This window comes from Manacus vitellinus, unplaced genomic scaffold, assembly GCF_001715985.3.
Source record: "Manacus vitellinus isolate BGI_N305 unplaced genomic scaffold, ASM171598v3 scaffold_114_pilon, whole genome shotgun sequence".
Classification (NCBI taxonomy): domain Eukaryota; kingdom Metazoa; phylum Chordata; class Aves; order Passeriformes; family Pipridae; genus Manacus; species Manacus vitellinus.
Window position 1 is genome coordinate 388192 of NW_021938861.1, and position 13161 is coordinate 401352.

Consider the following 13161-nt stretch of genomic DNA (forward strand, 5'->3'; position numbering starts at 1 on the left):
GGGAGCACAGGGAGCTGCACCCCCGGCTCCAGCCCCTTTGCAGGACCTCTGCTCCTCATGGAGGTTCAAAAGGATCAGGGTCTGGGAAACACGAGGTTTGCTCTGGGTGCCAGCATTCCCAGAGTTGTGTGTCCTGCACCAGGACAGGCCATGGCACTGGCCCCAGAGAAGGGCTGGGCAGTGCAGCCCCTTCCCCACAGCGACCCAGGCAGGAGCTGCTGGCACAGCTGCCCTGGGCTGCTCCCACCTCAGCTCCCTGTGCCCTGGGCAGAGGCAGCCCCAGCACGGGGCAAAACGCTGCCAGGCTGTCCCAGCAGTCCTGCCCTCCCTCGTCCCTGTCACCATCCCATCAATGGAAGTGGCACCACAAGCAGAGCAGCGAGTTACCCCACGGGGACACGGCGCTGGGGACACAGGTCCTCAGCCTGGACCAATCCCTCATCCATCACCCCGGGCTGACCCTGCAGCTCAGTGGCTGATGCCCAGGCCTGGCACCCCCTGGCCCTGCCACAGCCCCCACGATGCTTCCTCCTGCTTCTGCCAGGGAATGGGGGACACTGCCCTGGGCCCCCACGAGCCACAGACCCCACGCTGTGCTGGGGAACTCTCCACAGACAGCACTGGGGGAAAAGGAATGTCCAGTCCCTGCTCCAGCCCGGGCTCCTCCGTGCCCACAGAGCCACAGCCCAGGCTGCCCGAGCCCGTGGTCGCCGTGCCCCGGCCGTGCCCCAGCTCACCTGGTGTTTGGTGTGTGGCTGTGCTTTGTCTCTGTTCGGGGGCTGCACCTGCACCTCGCTGTGCATCGTGCCAATGGGTGTGGGCTGGGGACACAGGGACAACGTCAGTGCCAGCACAGAGCCCTCCTGCTGCCCTGCACCCTGATCCCACCTCTGCCCCCACACAAACCCCCCCAGAACCAGGGCCTGAACCTCAGTCCCCCACCACCTGGCCCCAATGGGCTCCTCGTGTGCTATCTGGCTGCAGTGAGCCCACGGAGGGGGCCCATGGCAGAAAGTGAGGTGCCAGCCTGGCTGCTGGGGTCCCTTTGGCTCCAGGAGCCTCCCATCCCACAGTTCTGACCCGCTGGCACAACAGCCCCAGCCTGGAGCTGGTGAGTGGTGAGGATGGACAGAGCCGATCCCTCGGGCACAGGGCCGGGACCTGCATCCTCCCTGGCTGCTCATCCGACCCCGCTGCCCCTGGGGTGCCCTCTGTCCTGCCCAGCCCCTCCCCACTCACCAGAGGCTTCCCTGCCCAGTCGTATTCGTAGTCGAACACGTAACCGTTCCTCTCGAACAGGTCCGTGAAGAGCTTCCTCAGGTAGTCGTAGTCGGGCTTCTCAAAGAAATCCAGCCGCCGCACGTAGCGCAGGTACGTGGCCATCTCCTCTGCGGGGACAGGGGGTCAGGGGCTGGGCACAGGGCTGGGGACAGGGCCAGGCAGGGCAGGGCTCTCACCTGGGAAGTTCTCACAGAGCACCTCCACCGGGGTGGCTCGTTTGGTGTCGCCGATCTTCTGGTACCTCTCCTTCAGCGTGTCGGCCTGGAGGGACAGGGAGGGTCTGTCAGGGAGGGGAGGCACTGGGGGCAACCAGACCACAGATGGTTTCTGGGTCACCCTTTCCCAGGTAACAGGAGGAGCTCATTCCCAGGGTATTCCCTCACCAGGGCAGGTCTGGGGGACAACCACCAGGGAGTGCAGTTCCAGAAGAGCCACTGTGAGAGCAGCTGGGACCCCCCCAAAGTGGGGGGACACACGGACCCTACAGCTGCTCAGCACAGCAAGGGCCTGGCACGGAGCTCAGATCCAGTGAAGTGCCAACCCTCCAACACCCTGAGGGCCAAAGCTTTTCCCCCCATGCCAGCACAGGGCCAGACCCACGGGCATCAGGAGCTGGCAGTTACCTTGAGGCCTTGCCAAGGAAGGCTCCCGCGGAGGAAGTACATAAACATGTGCCCTAATGCTTCCAGGTCGTCCCTGCGGCTTTGTTCTGCACAGAGAAAGAGAGACACGGGCATGTTCCCACTACACACACTGTCCCTGTCCCTCCCAGACCCTGCAGTACCCCAAAGGTCCTGCCAACACCCTGAAGAGCCAGAGAGGCAGTTTGTGCCCAGCCCCACCTCTGACAGGGCAGATCTCATTCCTTGCAGTCCCTCCCCCTCTGCCAGAGGAAAGGCTGCCCGGAGCCCAACACACCTTTCCCGAGGTGGGTGTTGATGCTCATGTAACGTGCTGTCCCTGTCAGGCTCTTGTGCTCTCGGTAGGGGATGTGTTTTTTGGTCTCGGGGTCAATGTACTCTTTGGCCAGGCCAAAATCGATGATGTGGATGGTGTGCTGCCGCTTGCTGCCCGGCCGCCCCACCAGGAAGTTCTCCGGCTTCACGTCTCTGTAGATCAGGCTTTTGGTGTGGACATACTCCATCCGTGTGATCTGGGGCACAGGGAGGTGTCAGTGCCAGGGCACAGACACCCCCTGTGTCCTGCACACACCCCTGCACCTGCTCTGGTCACCTTGCCCCAGCCAGCTGCCCTGCTCCCCCCGGCTTGACCGTCCCCATAGGATGCAAGCAGGGGAACATCGGGTCCTCCCACCCTGGGAGACAACCCCAGCCCAGCTGCACCTTGGACACACAGGGAGATGCTCAGAGGGGGCTGTGCTGGGCTGAGGAGAGCCCTCCTTCGCCAGGGAGGGGTGAGGAATGGGAGGAGTGGTCTGGGATGCGCCTCCTGTGACCTGCCTGGCACTGGCTCACCCCTCCTCCCTCCAGCTCCCCATGGGGTGTCCCCCGTGCCCACCCCCACCACCTGGTCCCCCCAGGCAGCCAGGAGCACCCCAGGGAGGAGCAGGAGGAGCTGCTCACCAGCTGGATGGCGATCATCAGGACAGTCTTGAGCGTGAAGGTTCGATCACACAGATCAAAGAGGTCTTCCAGGCTGGGGCCCAGCAGCTCCAACACCATGGCGTTGTACTTCCCACAGGGGCCAAAGTAGTAAACCTGAGGAATTCCTTCTGCAAGACATGGAGCAGGGGCTGTGTGGGGCTGCAACAGGGCCCTGCTGTGCCGGGCAGGGACGGGGGCTGCAGAGGGGGGACGGCCCCACACTGCCCTCCCTCCTGCTGCAGACAGCCTGGCTCTGCCCCTGGAGGCAGCTCCATCTGCATCCCTGACTCTGCTGCGGGGGTGGGGGGGAGAACTAAATCAAAAGAGATCAAAGATTAGACTCTGTGTAAAACCAGCCCCTCCCCGCCGAGCAGATGGGCAGGAGCTGCTCAGGCCGGGAGCAAAGTTGCAGAGTCACATTTAGGGGAAGCCCCTCTCCCAGCAGGGTCCTGGCAGGCAGGACCCCACAGCCCAGCCCCATACCTGCATTGCCAAGCTGTTTGTAGAACCGATACTCCAGGTGCAGCTGGGGGGCCCGGGACTTTATGGGTTCCTTGGAGGAGAGAAGGAGAACAGTCAATTAGGGGGCAGGGTGTTTAGGGGGCCTGGCTGTCAGACACCTCCTGCACATGCGGGCAGCAGCTGGACTGAGCATTTGGGGTTGAGAACAACCAGTACAAAACAGAGATGAAGCCACAGGGGATAATGAGAGAAAATCAGCCCATATGGGAGCCAGATCCACCCGGGACAGAGAGATCTGGATGCTGGGGTAGCCATGAATGGGAGCAGGTACCAGTGGGACCACTCCTCCCTGAGGTCCCTCTGCTGCTGCCACTGGCTGAGCACAGCACAGGCCATGGGCAGGGCTGGGAGAGGAGAAGCCTCAGCTCCTCCCTCCCCAGCCCCAGATCACCCCACCTGCAATGACGTGTGTTCCCAGCCTGCCCTGGATTCCGAGTGGTGAGCGGAGCTCCCCCGCAGCCTCCCATCCACCACATCCCAACCCGCTCCTGCTCCCATCCACCACACCCCAACCCCCTCTCTCCACCCTCCCCAACTCCTGGGGAGGGGCAGCAACCTCCTTCCCCATGGCCCGAACACCCCCCTCGACAGCCACTCACCAATTTGATCGCTACGTATTCGTTGGTGTAGAGGTTCTTTCCTGCAGGGAGACACAGGAGAAGGCAATGGAAAGCAGTCCCTGCACCACCCCCACCACAGCCCCTGAGGGATCACGGGCTCAAAAACATCCTGAACAGGTTCAGCAGCTCCCACAACACCTGCACAGGCCCTTGAGGCACGAGTGGGAGCAGAACCCACTGTGGGGAGTTGCAACACGCCTGGTTATCACTCCCAGGTGGGGTATGTGGATTCCTCTGGGATGGGCAGGATGCTGGGGGCCAGAGCCAAGGATGCTGGGAGGGGGCAGCATCCCAGTCCGGGCCTGCAGGGATGTGACTGGGCAAGGCAGGAGCAAGGCTGGGACTTGGTGCTTCTCCCCTCATGGAGAGGGGCTCCAGGAGGGGTGGCCAGAGCCAGGGGACACTGGGCTGTGGGTGGCCAGGAGGAAGGACCCCCAGGAGCACCTGGCAGTGGTCTGAGGGCACTGCAGGCAGCTGGAAATCTCCTCCCCAGGGCTGGAGTCGCTCCTGGGGATGGCACACACGTGTGTGCATGTGTGTGTGTGCACACACGTGTGTGGATCAACCTCATCCCTGGGGATGTTCCCACCTGCCTGAGGGTGCAGGGGAAGCAGCAGCAGATCCATGGTGTGACCCAGACTGCAGGAGGAGCTGCAAGGAGGGTCAGGATCCTGGCTCTGAGTGCCCAGGGGAGCTGAAGGGGCAGCACCCTGCATGTGACCCCTTGGAGAGCTCCACCCTGCACCTTTTCACACCCGTAACCTCAGGAAGGTTGAGCTCACAGTGCCTGCACATCCTCCAGGGGTGCCTGAGAAAGAGTCACACCTGGGCAGTGTCAGTACAACCTCTGCCCAGGCCCAAAAAGGCAAAGATGAGAGGTTTGCAGGAGTGTTTCCTCCCGGGGAGGTGGGAGTTAACGGCAGCAGGTTCCCTTCGGAGCCAGCAGACACGCGATCCCTGCTATCTGATGGAGCTGCATCTGTCTCCTCGGATTTTCTCCAAGCAATTTGCTTAGGGAACAAGCTCCTCCTGGCATAAGATTTCATCTGCTCTGACTGCTGCTCTCCACCTGAAGCAGCAATAAATCCTCGCCGGGTGACATCAGAGCCAGCTGCTGAGCGCCAGAGTCGGCGGCAGGATTACGGGAAGAGGGATGAATGGGAGATATTAATGGAGTGGCTCCTCCCAGGGATGGGCTCTGCAGCCGAGGAGGGGCTCAGTCCTGCTGCCTCCCTGACCCTCTCCCATCCCAGGGGACCTCTGCCAAGCCACTTTGTCTCCTGCCTCTGCATAAACCAAATCCCTTCAGAGCAGTGAGGGAGTGGGTGATTCGGGAGGGAGGAACATCTGGCGGGCACAGCCTGTGTCAGATCCAGGGGGTTTGGCCCATCATGGACTGGCATTTCCTGGGGAGGAGGTAGGACACCTCCCAGGCCTGTGAATGGCTCCAGAGAGCCCACAGGGCCCTGCAGTCCAACAGAATGACTGCTGCCTTCAGGGCAGAACGTGCAACCAGAAAACTCACAGCTGGATTTTCCCTGAGGGAAGGCTGGGTCTGAAGGGGGAAAAATTAAGGAGGGGAAAAAAATGTCAGGATACCTGCAAAAGAGCTCAGCACAGCAGGGTGGGAGAAGGGATGGAGGCAGGACCATCCCCAGCAGGGCTGGGATGGGAGAGGCCACCCTGTCCCTGTCAGGTGTCATCTGTCCTGTCCCCACCACACTGTCCCCTCCTCCGTGGCTCACTGGCACAGACAGCCACCCACAAAACTGCTCTGGGAGCTGGCAGTATTCTCCCAGCCCCAAAACTGAGCCCAAATCATCTGATACCCCCCTGGTTCATCCCTTCCTGTAATGCTCAGGAGGCCTGGACACAGCTGATGGACAAACTGGGGAGCACAGACTGTCAAACCACCCCCTCTGCTCCCCCTTCCCCAGCTAAAGGAAGGCACAGAGAGCACAACCAGCCTGTCGTAAGAATTATAAAACCAGGAAAGAAAAAGCAAGAGAGCAAGGAGGCAGGAATGCAGGGTCCTTCCACACCAGGGAATTCCCCACTCCAGCTCCTGAGGCAGCCCCCACACTGCCCAGTGCTCACAACGGGGTCACTTTAACACCCAAAACGTGGAACCCTCGGGAGCACCCGGGAGGCCTCAGTCAGGCAGAGCTGCAGGACTGACAGCACAAAAGGTGCTTCTGAAAGGAAACAGAAGAGAAAAGTGTCGAGATGGGCGGCAGAAAGCAAATATTTGCGCTGCAGAGGCCTTTGCCCTGCTCAGGGCTGGAGGTGCCTCCGAATCCAGCTGCCAGCAGCTGCAGGACACGGCGTGAGGAGCAGAGCGGAGCCGAAGCCAGCGGAGCCCGGCCAGGGCCTGTGCTGTGCTTCAACACCAGAGGTGGCTTTGCTGTCCCCTCCGAAGGGATTTGGCAGCACTGGGCTCCAGCACCTGCTCCTGTACATCAGGGCAGCCCCAGCAGGAGCTGAGCTCTGCACTGCTCCCAGCCAGGCCCCATCCAGGCAGCCTGGAGTCATGGAATCGTGGAATCATCAGGAAGGGAAAAGCCCTCTAAGGTCATCACGTTCACCACTAACCTGTGTCCTCAAGTGCCACATCCACGCTTTCTGAACAATTCCAGGGATGGTGACTCCACCACTGCCCTGGGCAGTCTGTTCCAACATCTCACAACCCTTCCAGAGAAGAAATATTCCCTAATCTCCAACCTAAACCTCCCCTGGCACAGCTTGAGGCCATTCTCTCTCATCCTGTCCCTTGTTCCCTGGCAGCAGAGCCCGACACCCCCCCAGCTCCCTGTCAGGGGGTTGCAGAGCCAGAAGGTCCCCCCTGAGCCTCCTTTTCTCCAGGCTGAGCCCCCCCAGCTCCCTCAGCTGCTCCTGCTGCTCCAGCCCCTTCCCCAGCTCCGTTCCCTTCCCTGGACACGCTCCAGCACTTCCATGTCCTTCCTGTCACAAGGGGAACAGTGAGCAGCAGTGAGTGCTCTGCCTGGCACTGCCCCTCCATCGTGTCACCACAGTGCCCTTGCTGGGACCCTTCGTGCCACGGCCCTGCAGCAGCAGCAGCAGCAGCACAGAGCTGTGCTGGGCACAGCTGGGCACTGGGACAGGAATTTGGCTTCCCCAGTGCCAGGGGATGTGCAAGAGGAGCACTGGATAAGGCACTGCCAGAGCTGCCTCAGGCCGAGCAGTGACAGCTCCTCGGAGCACCAGGGGTTTAACACCATCAGAAATAAACCCAGACCTATTTCAGAGCTTGACCTTCCTCTAGAGGAGGCTCTGAACGACCAGGAGGAAACCCAAGAGTGAGCCCCCGGCAAGGGAGGCAGGAGCAGCAGGCAGGGAGTGCCTGAGCCCCCTCCAAAGACACCCGTGACCCACCCCCAGTGTGTGCTGGGCCCGTGGCTCTGGGAGGCTGAGCCCTTGGAGGGAGTCTGGAGGGAGGGCTCTGCAGGGCCCAGGACAGCAGGGTGTCACGGGCAGGGCACTGACCCAGTCATGTTTTTTGAAGGTACCTTTTGTGGCCCCCATGAGTAGCTGGGGATGTTGCAGGACAGGCCTGAGAGCCAGAGCTCAGGAGAGCTGGGAATGTCCCCAGACCCTTCAGCAGTGACCTGCCCCTGGCTCACACACCACACACAGACCCACCCCCCGTGTTCTTTCCTCCAAAATCCTGGGTTTACTTTAAAAAATAAATAAATTTCCAGCCTTTAACTTCAAAGGAAAACAGCTGCTGTGGTTCCAAGCTGCCAGTAGAAATGCGAGCAGTGGGCTGGGGGAGAGGGGTGGGACCAGAAAACCTGCAAAAAGCACATTTGCAGGAGTTTACTGCAGTAAGAACAGAAGTAGCAGCTGCTGCCAGGTCCCCATCCCTCCCTGCACCCCACTCTGGGCTGAGGCTGCCCCGGGGCAGCTCCATGGCACAGCCTGGCCAGGGCACTGGCCTTGGGCCAGGCTCAGGAGGGGGTCAGCAGGGAGCCCCCTGCCCAGCCCAGGCAGGACTAACAGCAGGACTAACGACAGCTCTGAGCCAGCTCAGCAGCAGGCAGAGCTCAGGGAAGGGGCCTGCACAGCACCCAAGTGCTCTGGGCTCATTTTTGACCTTCCTGGTTAATGCCTGAGTTTTCCTCCTCTCCCCTTACCCCAGCCCAGCCCAAAGCCCCCCTGAGCAGCTGCTCCAACAAACCCTGGCTGGGAGCAGCACGTGCCTGGCCTGGGCACAGGAGCTGGCAGGGCCCGAGGGCTGCAGGACCCAGTGCCAGGGCACACAAGCCACCAGCCACGCTCCTGTCGCCCTGCTGTCACCAGCTTCCTGCTGCCCTGTGTTTCAGAGGGCAGCACCCCAGCACAGGGGTGGGCTGGTTGTGGGCACAGGGGAGCTCAGGGGGCTGCAGGTGGTGGGCACTGCCCAGGGATGGGATTGGAAAGGCCCAGGAGGAGCTGGGCTGGCACTGGATCACAGCTGGAGGCTGACAGGGACCACAGCAGCTCGGGGTGAAGCACAAGGACATCAGCAGGGAACAGGACCCAGCAGCTGCACGACCTAAACCTGTCCCCCTGTCCCAGAGGGCTGGGGCAGCCCCCCCACTGCAGCCCCCAGCCCAGCTCTCCAGTCGTGCTGCTCCAGTGAGGAACTGGCCAGCAGTGCTGCTGCACTGGGACAGGGACTGGCACCACGTCTGTGCCTTGCCCAGGCTGCCAAGGCCAGCAGGAACGTGGAGAGGCAGGATCCACAGCACAGCCCTGGCAGCCACAACTCCCGCACACGTCATTCCCCTTCTGGCTCCCCACAAATGCCTTATGCCACTTTTTTTTTTTTTTAATATTTAATCTTTAAACAAATCACTTTTGATTTTGGACACCTCTGTGCCTGGGAGGACACCTGACTCGACTGGGCAGCTGAGCTGAGGCACCATAAGGACAGATCACCACGTGCCTCTCAGGGTGGTGGTGAAATTGGGCAAAGTGGTACCTTGTTTTAGGAAGACAACATCCCCTTCCTCCACCCCCACTGCTGGGAGCTGCAGCAGTCACCTCCATGCATGTTTTTGCAAGATCTCCTGGCTTTTGGTAAGGAAGGAAAAAGTCCAGAGAAGATCTGGGACCTTTTCAACACTGAGCTACAGTTTGGCCCCTACACCCAGCCTGCCCTGAGGAGCGAATCCTCCATTCCCAGGGGAGAACTGAGTGCCCAGCAACAGCATCCCTGCTCATGCCACCACTTCACAGCAGGATCCCTCTGGTCCCTCACCATTCATCTGCAGCTGGAGGAATCCCTACTCCCTGTGAAGCCCTGGGAGCATTCCTGAGCCCTGCTGCAGGAGGAGGCACACCTACGGAAGGGAGATGTGATTTTAGGAGAAAGGCCACATAGCTGTGGCTTTCCCTGCCCCGATGAGATCCTGTGCTCAGGCTGTACCACATTATGGCCAGGCCCTGCAGAGTGTGCCAGGGCAGGGAGACCACGTGAAGAGACTGGAAGCTTCTCTTGCTGGTGGCAAGGACAAACCCTCGCTGTGAGATCGACCGCTGCGGTGCCTGGGGGAAGAGCTCCCTGCTCGTCCCTCCAGCCAGGAGCAAGCCCAGCCCAACTGCTCCCAGGGCCCTGCAGTGGCTCTGCTCAGAGCAGCACAACTGCCAGTTCCACAGACATCCCTCAGATCCCTGTGGGACTCGTGTCCTCCCAGTGAAAATGGGGGAGGCCAAGGTGGGGGTCACAAAGCAACAGCCACAGCTCCAGACTCCTGCCCAGAGCAGGATCCTGGAAGAGAGCTCAGATCCACACATCCACTGTGAGATGCTCACAGGCAAGCAGGGAAAAGGAGGTGGAAGGACACAAGCAGACCCTGCAGGGCTCAGAGCCCTTGATCCCCCCCCTACCAGCCATGCAGGGAGGCACCAGCAGTGGAGTGTCCAGACCCACCCAGGAACTGAAAGGAGCAGCGAAATTCCCAAACACTTCTCCTTCCACAAGCCTTCCATGAGGTCTGGAGGAAGGCTCAGAGCTCCTCACAACACCAGGAGAGACAGATGCTGTTGTGTGGAACATGGAACTGCCTGGCTGGATTTTAAAGAGGGCATTTTCCCCAGCTCTGCAATTACGGGTGATCCCATCGGGAAGTTCGGGGACAGGACGGGTCAGCCTGGCACCATCCAGTCTGTCACACTGGGGAGAGCTGCCATGAACTCCCCCTGGGCAGCACAGCGAGGGGGGGACTCGCCCCAGCCCAGCCAGGGCTGCTCCTGCATGCCCAGAGCCCGCCTGGGGAGCACAGGCAGGGCAGGTTTAGCTCAGAGCTCGGCTTAGCAAGGCCCTGCTTAAACTACCACGGAGCAACAAGGCCTGTGGCTGTCACAGGCTCCCAGGGACTGGCCCTCTTCCCTCTTCCCAGGGCACAAGCCCCTTCCCAAAGCACTCACAGCCAAGGACAAGGCTCTGGCTGGCAGGGACTCCATCCACACATCCAGTGTGCATTCCTGGAGACACCCAGGCTGTGTTGAGCAGTGGTGCCTGGTACTGCCAGGCCTCTCCCAGCTGCCTGATGCCAAGTGAAGGGTTAACAGCTCACTGAAAGCCTCCTGGGACATTCCCAGTCGTGGGAGAGGAGCAACCTCCCCACCCTCCGAGCTGGTGTTTGCTTGAGGAGTTTCCTGATAAACTTGGTTCAAAATGGAAATGACCACAGAAGGTGCTTGGGTTTCATTCCTCCCTTCCTCTGCCCTGCGTAGAGTTTTAGGAGAGTCTCCCACCCAGTTGCAACAACTGGAGAATTCACCCAGGATAAAACACTGACCCTCCTCCCCAAGGTTTGTCCCAGCACAGTGAACACCCTCAGACCCCCACATCCCCTCTCCTGGGCACAGTGGGAGGGCACCACCCTGGGCACAAGCAGGGTGAGATTTGGTGAGCACACAGTGGTATTCCCCGAAACATTCCTCGCGGAGTGCTCCTGGATTTGGGGGGACACCCAGACCTGTGTGGGCCACCACCACTTCCCACAGCCAGGGTTGAACCATTATACTCTCCCTGACAAACCCAGAGGGCCACAGGCACAGGGAGGAGACGGGGAGCACCTCTGTGGTCAGTGCTTTGGGCTGGGCTGGGCCTGGGAGATCAGGCACAGCGTGAAGGAGGAACCTCTGCAGGAGCACGGGCCGCCTGCCCCGGGCAGCGCCTCAGCCCACAGCACCCCAGGGCCTGTGCCAGGGCCTGTGCCAGCTCCTCCCACCGCCAGCCCAGGAGCTGGGTGCCAGGGCAATGCCAGCACAGGCGGACACAGCGAGGACAAAGACAGCCCTTCTCACCTAGACGGAGCTCCCCGAAGTTGCCGCATCCGATCTTCTTGCCGACGCGGAAGTTGGGGCCCACCATCAGCACCCCCGAGTTGGTTCCAGTGCCCCGGCCTCCATGACCGCTCCTTCCTCCACCTGTCTTGGACATCCTTTTACCTTCCTCCAGCTCCCCTTTCCCTCCTCTCTTATCAAAATCCATAAGTTTGTGATACCCCGGCCTCTCCACGGTTACGCTGCTGCCATACAAATCCCAGAGCTGCCGAAAATGGGTGGGCGAGGAGGACAGAAGCAGGGCTCTTCTTGGTTAATACACCATCCCGGGGGGCGGAGGGAGGGCGGGGGGCGGAGAAGGAGGGGAAGGCGGCCACCCAAGGGTGCAGGGCTACTGAAATGTTAGTGCTTCCCGAGGTCCCGCCGGGACTGTCATCATCGCCGCTCACAGGGAGGTCTTTGGTGGAGAGAACATCCTGTGGAGAGGGTCCTCCCAGCGTGGCTCCTCGGGCTCCCAGCTGGGGAAAAGGAGAGGGAGAACAGTTACTATGAGGAGGCTGAGGGCAACAGAGAGAGGGTTGTGGGCTCCAGGCTCCTGCCCCCAGCTCTGCAGAGCCCCTCCAGCACCACGGAAAATTCCCACAGCGAGGACAGTGCCACAGCTGAGGGGTGGGAGCAGCTGGGGTAGGTATCAGGACCATCACAAGGTGCCTGGTGCCCATAAATAAATAAATGAAAGCCTGGCCATGGTTGGAGGTGAAGTCCTTGATGATCATCTCCTGTCAGAGCAAGTTGGGAGCAATGTGGGGACAACAATGTCCCCATGGGCAGGGGCTGTTTGGAGACCTTTGGAGGCAGCAGCCAAGGCCCTCCAGGCCAGGGACTGCAGGAGCCCCCAGGAGCAGAGGACACATGTAAATCTATGTTACGGGGCCCACATCAGGCCTGGGACTTCCCAGGAAGGGAAAAGAGGATGTTCACCTGGCTGGGAGGGTCCCTGTGGGCCCAGAGGCCACGACAAGCTGAGTCAGAGCACTTCCCCCCAGCACCAGCCCTGCTGTGGTGGGCTGGGACCTTCCTGCCAGTGCCCCTGCCCAGGATGCAGTGGGTTTCTGTGCAATGACCATGCTCGGGGCTCCCACGACACTCTGGGACCCAAGAGGCTGGGGCAAATAGGAACCCAGGACTTCCTAACACCCTGCCCCCTTCCCTGGAGAGCTCCTGGTCTCCCTTGCTGCCTCTTCCTCTGCTCTCACCAACCAACCTGGATGTTTGGGCTGCTGGCAGCCACCTGGGCAGACACCAGTGTGACACTCACCCCGAGCACCCGATGGCCCTGGGAGCTTGTGTGCCCAGGGGTGCAGCACCTCCCCTGCCTCAGGGCTGGGTGCCTTCCCAGGGCTTCCCAGGGAGGTTGGTGGAAAGCCCTGTGCTGCCAGTGGGATTCCCCCCAAACAGGGAGCACCCAGCTCAGCCCCCCAAACCAGGGAGCTCCTTCTCCTGTGCACAGCTCTGCTCATGGCAGGGCTTGGACGAGGGGACCTTTAAAGGTCCTTTCCAAGCCAAATATTCCATGATTCCACGACACTGGCTCTGCACACACACCCCTGTGCAGCCCCTTGCTCGTTCCAGAGCTGGGTTCCCAAAAGGAAGCTGAGCTCTCCCCACCTCCCTCCAGGACTCCCACAGGAGCTGCCTGGGGGCAGGGCAGGTCCCTCCTCGCAGGGATGCCCATGTGGGAGGCAGGAAGGATGGTCAGGAAGCTAAACATGGAGGGGATCAAGCAGGTGGTGGGCACACACTGGGAGGGCACTGAGAGAGACACAGACCCCCCCACA

At 61.0% G+C, this 13161-nt stretch overlaps 1 protein-coding gene across 1 annotated transcript; it reads right to left on the minus strand.

Moving 5' to 3' along the window:
• Positions 1 to 383: 383 nt before the first annotated feature.
• On the minus strand, positions 384 to 11855 carry CSNK1G2 (casein kinase 1 gamma 2). Its single transcript, XM_029965659.1, has 9 exons — positions 11345 to 11855; positions 4007 to 4047; positions 3369 to 3438; positions 2865 to 3013; positions 2200 to 2434; positions 1905 to 1990; positions 1458 to 1542; positions 1240 to 1388; positions 384 to 821 (listed from the first exon to the last, which is right to left on the minus strand). Exons 1-9 carry the CDS (start codon positions 11529 to 11531, stop codon positions 384 to 386), a joined length of 1440 nt encoding a protein of 479 aa, XP_029821519.1. The 5' UTR covers positions 11532 to 11855.
• Positions 11856 to 13161: the final 1306 nt, after the last annotated feature.